Raw genomic sequence first — 8,669 nt, forward strand, 5'->3', positions numbered from 1 at the left:
TATGTAATTCACATTCATCATATATATAAGAGATTGTATCATTAATTTTGTCTAATAGTGCATAGGCTAAACATATACCACAAGAGTAATTAATGGCTATTAGATGTTTGGTATAACAGACCTGTATTGGATCAGTTAGAGGTCTGATCTTGATTGTGTATCTGCTGCTCACACACGTCTTTTCCTAATCTGGATATTATCTTCTTTTAACTGATTGCTGTAAGTATTTCAAGTTGCTGATGATGCCATCCTTGGAGGTCGATATTGACATTTATACCTTTCCATGGGATGAAGAGGCATGTCTCTTCCCACAGAGATCTGTTTGCAAATGAGATGCCTTTTATCTCCATGTCTCTTGACTCTTAACTAACCTCATGTTGATCACACCTCTTTGAAGATTAACCCATCTAAACTTCACCCAATCTTAATTATTTCTAATCCACTCGATTATTGGTTAGATTCACTGCTTCCATGCTGTTGTAGATCACTATCTTACACCCACATTTCTGGGAAAATCGTGAAGTCTTAAGTTAAGACGATTTTCCCAAGAGTGCATCTTCTGATTTAGGGTGGGTCGTGACATACCTTGGGGGCAGAGTACATAGATATCCAGCTCATTGTTTGCCATACTCAGAATAAATAGGATTTGTTGGAAGGTAAATGCAAGCACGGATTTGAAATTTTGGCTCCTATTTATACGAGCCTTTGATTGCAATTTTCAGTTACAATTGTGAAGGATGCATCAATGCATGGAACAAGATGTAGATGCATGAAAGCCATTTGAAAAGGAGCATAGCCATCCACAATGCTTCCATGCAATACTAAACAGATCTGCAAACGATGGGGCAAAGATGCATTTGAATTTTTAATTTAACGATAATTATTCTGCCAGGATCATTTGAAGTGCGATTTTGTATGATTAGAACATTGTGAAACCGCCTCTAGGGTTTAAAAACAACTCTAATCCTGTTTTCTGTATATGGATTTGGAAACACATCAACAAAAGAAAAGAGATAAGCGATTAGACAGAAAAGCACAAGCCTTCACTTTGAGACAAAATCATAATGCCAGTCCTGAGAACACATGAACACACCAAAAACAGCTGTATTCATATCAGGTATATTGCAGCTAAAAATAATGCTTTTGGTTCAGGGCAGGATTTTGCACATTGGAGGCTTTTATGACTCGGCGAGGCAAAGTCCAGAAACTCGAAGTCAACTTTGATGGGAGTATGGTATGAAGCAACCGGCACCTATTTTTCACTGTAGCCAATTGACGCATTGCTTGAACTGCATTGGCAATTCCTTTGATGATATAAGACTAGACGAGTTGGATTAGAAGGGGATATGATTTCTAATTGGTCTTTGATACCTATGAACTTCCTTTTTCAAGCAGCAATAAGCTAGTAAATTCATGCTGTTGTTTTAGAATTTTGAATTGATAATTATTAAATGAAAAGTAAAGTGAATTCTTTTTGCCCTGCAAAACATTATCCAGGTACAGCTTGACTAGCATGGATAGCAGTGTAGGAAAAATAGAATTAAAGATCAGTGTTGTCTCAGACAATAGAGATAAAAGTGCCAATTTAAAAACTTTCCAGATCTTAACTTTTTGATTTATAGCACTGGGTTGTAATACCAAATCTTTTAAAGCTTATAAGAAGGGACATCAATTGAACCCCATTGAATTGCACAATACGAAAAGATTATTGTCTCTTTATCCCTCAGAATATGGTTTGGCAATAAGCTAAAGCACTTACTATAACGATGACCCTGACAGGTGTGTCCCTATCGTTAAAGTGGTCTATCTATTGATGCGTTTTGAAGGAAGAAGCAGAGGCATTGGCTTTGGATGAATTGTAGACCCCAGAGCAGTCTCACAAATATGGCTGAGTCCTCAGCTAAAGTGGAACACTGTGCTCTGATAGCTATACTAATAACTCAATCTCCTAGATGAGAAAAAAAAGCATTGGTGTTTCATTTATGTAAGCCATAAGATAAATGGAAAGAAATTCCATGAGGAAGGTATCATATGCCACATTGACGTTGGACACGGCCAGTGCATAAAAGGACTTTACTTCTCAGTGGTGGCATTTTTGACATTTCACCATAATCTTGGGGTTAGGTTTGGCCACCAACTCCAACAGAAAAATGTGTTTGGCATTGAATTTCTAATTGCTTGAATTCTCCTTCCTTCTTCTTGCAGCAATTACTCTGTAGAGATCACAATTTTGACTAATCATGGCACTCCCGTAGCAAACAAAAGTCATCGTGGAAAAATTATTCCATTTAAAACCCAAAATTTTCTTGTCAAATTAATTCCTATATCTGTATAACCTCAATAACATCCCTGACTGCCAAAAGGGCTGTGCTGAGATTGTAAATGGGGCAAGCTCATATGCAAAAAAAACAATTTCAAATCCCACATCACATTAAGATAGCCTCCTCTCCAGAGTACACCAAATAAGGGATGTTAATATATCAAACTCCACCATAGTACACTGTGTCAAGACAAAGCATCAATGTTAACACATTCAGTCGGGTGAACAACCAAGAGTCGATAATTGGGCTATTTTTAACGTGCACCCAGTTTGATCAAATGCATTTTTTTTTCTTTTTAAAACAAGGGAGCTATTTACCACTTTTAAGTAAAGATGAGATGGTAGGAAGATTGGTAGAGCTGTCTTCTTTAGAGTAGGTGGTTCCAGGTTCAGATCTCATTTTATCACTCTCCAAATTGCCATGAACGTTAGACCATTGAATTGCATGCATATTAAGTAGAACACAGTAAATGTCATCAATGTTAATGAGGGATCAGGCTGAGGATTTGGAGCATCCATATATGTCCCAACTGGTCTATGCTCTATTGTGTGCCTACTACCAGTACACAATTCTTTTACTTTTTTAAAATTAAATTAAATTAAGAATAAAAAGCTTAAATCGCCTAGGCTTTCGTCATAGAGCTCCAAGTTCAAATTCGGAGCAGCCATGTTAAGTATTAAAATGGGAAAAAATACAGCTTCCACCTCGATCACAACAAGGACATTTCTCCAATTTAAATCATATAAAAACAAAATATGCTATAAAATTGCAGACCAGGGTCTCCACCTCTATTAGAGAAACATTAAATTGGATTTCAATACATGAACATGAAAGGCCCTTATACTCTATTTATAAGGTCACAGAGACTCAAAACAGAAAATTTTAGAAGTAAGATCAAATTGTACCAGACAACTACAATATCAACAATAATTGGAACAATAAGAGGAAGTTACCAGTGATTACAGAGTGTGGTTGAGCTGGTACCACTCGAGGGCAGCGCCATTGCAGCTAAAAACCAAACACGAGAATTTTAAAAAGGAACAAAACGAAGCCTCGCTAGGAAGTGATTTGAGCGATGATATGTATGAATAAAGGCCAGATACTGTACAGATATGGCGGAGTAGAACTGCTTTTCAATGGGTAAAGCGTGGACTTTAAAGTGTGGAAGGTGAATTAAATATAGTCTGGTGAGAACCTTGGAAGGCCTAATTTTATGCCATCTTCGAAGCCAAGTTATTCTAGTTTTTGTGAAAGCAAAAACATGAGTCAACCTACCTACTTCGTAATGGGGGATTCCCCTAAGTTGGGTTTAAATCCTTATGAATTTTAAATATCTAAAAATTGTATGTTTATGTTTTTTCATGTTTTGAGTTTATTTAGATTATATCTTTTTCTCTAATTTTAAGTATGAGAATGTGAATCATAGACTTTTAAATTTTAATTTTCAAATTTATATCTAATCGACTCTCGTCATTAGTTGTTGTTGAGTCAATTTAGAGCATTTTTGTATCGATTATGTGTGATGTTGTAGTGTTTAAGGACATTTATTTTATCTATTTGAAGTCATGTTAAAATGTCACATACCTTAATCTATGTGTGCATCATCATAATGGCATTCATTATAAAAAGTGTAATTGTATTATTAAAACATATATTGGCATACACCATCCTAGGTATGTTAGATGCTTGCCTAATTTCTTTGAGAATTATTTCAAGCTAATGAATTGATCATCTTAGAGGGCTTGATTGAGGAGAACATGACCCTTTCCTCAAAAGTTCTCAAACAATGTTTATAGAAATTGCCCCTACTCAAACACAAGTACAGTGGATTTAGATGAATTTATTATATTCGCTAATTCCTTGCCAATTCACTTTCGTGTGTCTAGGCTCAATTTCACATGCTGGATCACTTATATGGATGTAGGAATCTATCGTGCTCTGTGAAGTGTACATGTACCTGCAACCACAATGCACTCAATAAATCATTATAAGCAATGGTTAGTAAATTGAAACAATGAAAGACAAATCTATAGCTAATCGACTTATTGCCTCCTAGTAAATGCGAGTATGGAAAATGCTCTCAGATCTGATTATGCAAATTCCAGTGACTTGACTACACTTAGATGGAGGATTTGAATGCTGAAAATGCATGATCTAGCAAGAATAGCATGATTAAGCTAGATGAATGCATGATTATTCTAGAAAATGAACTAAGATTAAGATGCAATTAAGCTAAAATTAAGCATGATAACATTGCTAAGAACGATAAACTAGAAGCTAGATGCCTATAGTAACAATGCATAAGATGAAAATGAGATGGAATGCAATCATGATATGAAATTGGGATCCATATTGCTCAAAATGAGGTCTATTTATAGGATTTTCCAAGGCTAGGGGTGATGTGGCAAGAATAAACAGTCAAGATTGATCTGAAGATATCAATGGTTAAATTGGAGGAGGATGGCAAAGGGAGTTGGATTAAAGGGAACACTTGTCATCTCTATGGTGACAAGTGTCAAGAGGCTTCTAGAAGGAGTAGGATGGAAGGGAACACTTAGTGACAAGTGTCACAAAGGTTCTAGAAGATGTTGGATGAAAGGGGACATGGTGGGTAGGTAGAATGGGTTAGGTTTAGGAATGGTTGGGTTTAGGAGTGGTAGAAGTTAGGAGAATTTGAATTTAAAAATTCAAATAATATGAAAAGGATAATTAATCTCAACAACTCGTGATTGATTTGTTTTAATTAATTAGGATTAGAAGAAATGATTTTGGATGAGGGGAATTAATTAATTTGAATTAATTAATCAAGGAGGTGAAATGAACCTATTAAATAAATCCTTAGATTTATTAACAAGCAGATGAATGAGAGATTTAATCAAATTGCTTAGTGAATTCAATTAAATTGGGGAGGATGATTAATTAAATAATTTCTTATTTAATTAATTATCTTCAGACCATTTTTAGGTGTATACAGAATCAATTTTGCAAGTGTGAATCTAAGCCAAAATAAAGCATAGTTATTTTTCATATTCTAGTGAATACATTGAGAAGGTCCTAAAATTTTAATACACCAACAAATCAATTCTTGATATCTTCGACAACATATTCCACTACTTAGAATTCAACCTAACTACCACATTTTTCTTGTTTATTTATTTGATTAATAAATGTGTTTGTGTCTATTAAAATATAAATATGCACATATTCACAAGAAAAAAGATGGGTGGACACAAGGTCACACCCTAGAGTTCACATAGGCAGTGCCCGAAAAGCAACTAAACTAACAATAAATAGTCGCTAAGCGGCGAGAGCAATACCAGTGGGAGGCAGAGGGGGGTCTTGGTTATCTGGTTTATCCCATACATCAGTGAGGTAAGGTGACATTTGTTTTGGCATGATAGTTTGAAAGAAAGATATGGGAAGGCAGTTGGATGTTCATGATATGTCTCTATATGGTCCACATGACAATTATTAACTCTTTTGGTGTCTCATTGTGTCTTGAGTTGGTCTTTTGGGCAATTTGTGGTTGGCTGATAGGGTCTATTTTCTTGCTTATGTTATCCATTTGGGGGTCTACGCTTGCATTGAAGATTGTAATGAGACATCCTTGGGCCTTGCTATATCTTGATGTGTTATGCATTGTGTTATTCATTTGGAAGTTGTGTTTTTGGGCTGACTAGTAAAAGTGCTACATGTTTCATCTATATGTTACCATGTTTCTAACTTTGGATAATGTGTGTCGGTGCAGTTGATGTTTGGGGCTACATAAAAAGATGTAATAAGTTGTTTTAGGTCCACTCTATCTCCTAGTTTGGATCGCTTTCACTGCAAAGATGTTTTTGAGGCCAACTTAGTGGAATCATTGCTTGTCCCCTATTTTGGCTGACCTAGTTTGATGTTTCCTTACTTGTGGAGGATATATATTGAAGACCAGATCATTTGCAAGAGTGTGGATTGTGAAAGATGCAAATTTGAGGCAAAAAAAGCATGTGGTGGGAGTTTTGGAGCTGAATCGCTTAATGGTTGCTTGAGGCAGCTTGTCAAGAGCACCAACATTCTAAGGAGACTATTGGAAGTTGTTTGTTGAAGGCTAATTCATTGTAATTCATATATTCATATATCATGCTTCAAGATAGTGAATCTCTTTAGTAGGTCCTTTGTATCTTGCTCTGAGATAGTAAGTAGCAATTCCTTCCAAGAGCAATGTGCTTCCTTAGGTAGTGAGCCTTAAAACAAATTGTAATACTTATTAATATGTTGTGATCTTTTTCATTGTGTTTTTTCCCTTCTTAGGGTTTTCCACGTTAATATGGTGTTCTCATGTGCATTAGTGTTCATTTTTTTATCTCTCATTATCGTTAATCAATTTAAGGGATTTGAGATTGAATTAAAGGGCTAAGGTTTTGATAGAGACTAATTCACCCCCTCTAGTCTTTAGATGTATTCAACAAATCCATCACTTATTTTTTCTTTCTTAATATATTTTAATATCTAGTTAATTCAATGTCAATCTAATATGGCTCAGTCCACCTCATATTTAACATATGTCCCACTTACCTTGATAATCATTGATCACGAGTCATCTCTATCATTTATAGTGATTGGAAAGGAATTATTGTCCATTGAATTCATGGGATTTCCATTCTCAGATGTAAAGGTCGCATCTACCACATGCCACCCCTCATCCATTGATCTATCATTAGCCAAAGATTACCCTATAAATGTTGTGACCCTATCAACATTTATCCCTTCTCTTTATTTCCTATTATTTATTTCTTGAAATATTTTTGGGCTCATCTAGTTATAATTGCACGAGGATTATCTTCATTATCTAAATAAGAGTTTTACCCTCTTTGATATTTTAATATAGAATTAATATTTGGCTTTATATCCTAGAAGTTTGATTAGTCATGATTTGTTAATATGTATGATATGTGATTTTTTTTAACATTATATAATTCTCCACTACTTTTCTTCAAGGTGTCTCCTTGGTTTAGTATAATGAATGTGTGGTTTTTTCTTATGCTCCTCAAACCAGAGTGAATTACTTGTGTTTGTTAGATATCCATTAGTTTCAGATGTCAATTAATATTGTTCTATCATAGATGAAACTATAAAGAGTAAGTCAAGAAAACTTTTCCATAGATGCTTGCTTGTTTACAAAGGATGATCACTTGCATTCTATAAAGAAGGTTAGCAAGTTGGCCTTCTTTGGTACCTCTTTACCCACCCTTCTTCATTTATCTATTTTAACCTTATCTCCCTTGAACTCTTATACTACTTTTATATATTTTCCTTAAACTAGTTAATATAGGGTAAGTTGAAGTCACATCCATTGAAATTTGTCTAAGTTTTATCGTGGAAATTCATAATGAGGAAGAGGCAAGTACTCTTTCTCTCCTTTATATTTTTTGTATTGAGATTAAAAATGAGAAATCATTTGTATGGAGTAAAGAGCCAATCAGTGCATTATTGCACTTAAGATGAAAAAAGTGTCAAGATTCTTATCTTAGCAACAAATATGATGAACCAAACTACTCAAGTAAAATTGAAGTAGAGAGACAATACGAAGATTGTGGTTTTTCTCTTGAAATGTCTCATGATGTTGACTCATACTAATGATGATAATAAAGAGGTGGATCAAATCTTTAATCTAGGCATATAATGCATCAACATGTATGATAGTAATGTGTGCTAGCTACTTATTATCCTAGAGCTTGATATTGTTGATTATGATATATTCCTTTCTAATTAAGGTCGTGCATCTAATTTTGTAAATGAAACTTTTCTTGACCTTGACTTCTTTACATCGGTATTGTTGTGCATCGCACTCATGCCCCACTTAGGCACTTGGCAAAATGGGAACCCCCTCTATTTTCTTGGTTTTCTCCTAAGGGTTTTGCCCCTTAGTGACTTTTTATATTTCCCTCCTTGTATTTTTTTTGTTGTCAATGATCGAGCTTTGATCTTTCTATGTTGCCTAGTCTTACCAAAGAAACTCCACCCCTAACCCTTGATCCTCACCTTGTTCCTTTGTTTTAGTTTCCTCTTGGTCATAAGTTGGGCTTCGAGCTTTAGTAGTTCACTGGTTCCATCTTGGCCTAGGACCACCGACTCTTGCCATTCTCTTCCCTTTTGAGGATTGGATGTCAAAGGTCCAACATTTATCTAGAAACCAGTGTTCACTCAACCCCTAACCCACAAGTCTTTTCTTATGGTCCTTCCTCCTTTAATCTCTTACCCCCACCTGCAATAAATGTAGTAGGTTGCCTCTTGCATCGATCAATTACTTATAAATAGAGGGCTTCACCAATTCATTTATCACCTTCATGTATGTGATTTTGAGCC

At 35.2% G+C, this 8,669-nt stretch overlaps 1 protein-coding gene across 2 annotated transcripts in view; it reads right to left on the bottom strand.

The window, feature by feature from the left end:
- LOC131032764 (uncharacterized) overlaps window positions 1-3,589 on the bottom strand; it is a 47,096-nt gene extending 43,507 nt beyond the window's left edge. The window contains exon 1 of one of the 2 annotated variants that reach the window (XM_057963822.2): window positions 3,275-3,580. In XM_057963822.2, the coding sequence (XP_057819805.1) occupies window positions 3,275-3,324 (50 nt within the window). In that variant the 5' untranslated portion in view covers window positions 3,325-3,580. Of the gene's footprint in view, window positions 1-3,274 lie in introns of both variants that reach the window. The other variant, XM_057963817.2, reaches the window with a different exon arrangement.
- Window positions 3,590-8,669: the final 5,080 nt, after the last annotated feature.

This window comes from Cryptomeria japonica, chromosome 3 (assembly GCF_030272615.1).
Source record: "Cryptomeria japonica chromosome 3, Sugi_1.0, whole genome shotgun sequence".
In the NCBI taxonomy this organism is placed as follows: Eukaryota; Viridiplantae; Streptophyta; class Pinopsida; order Cupressales; family Cupressaceae; genus Cryptomeria; species Cryptomeria japonica.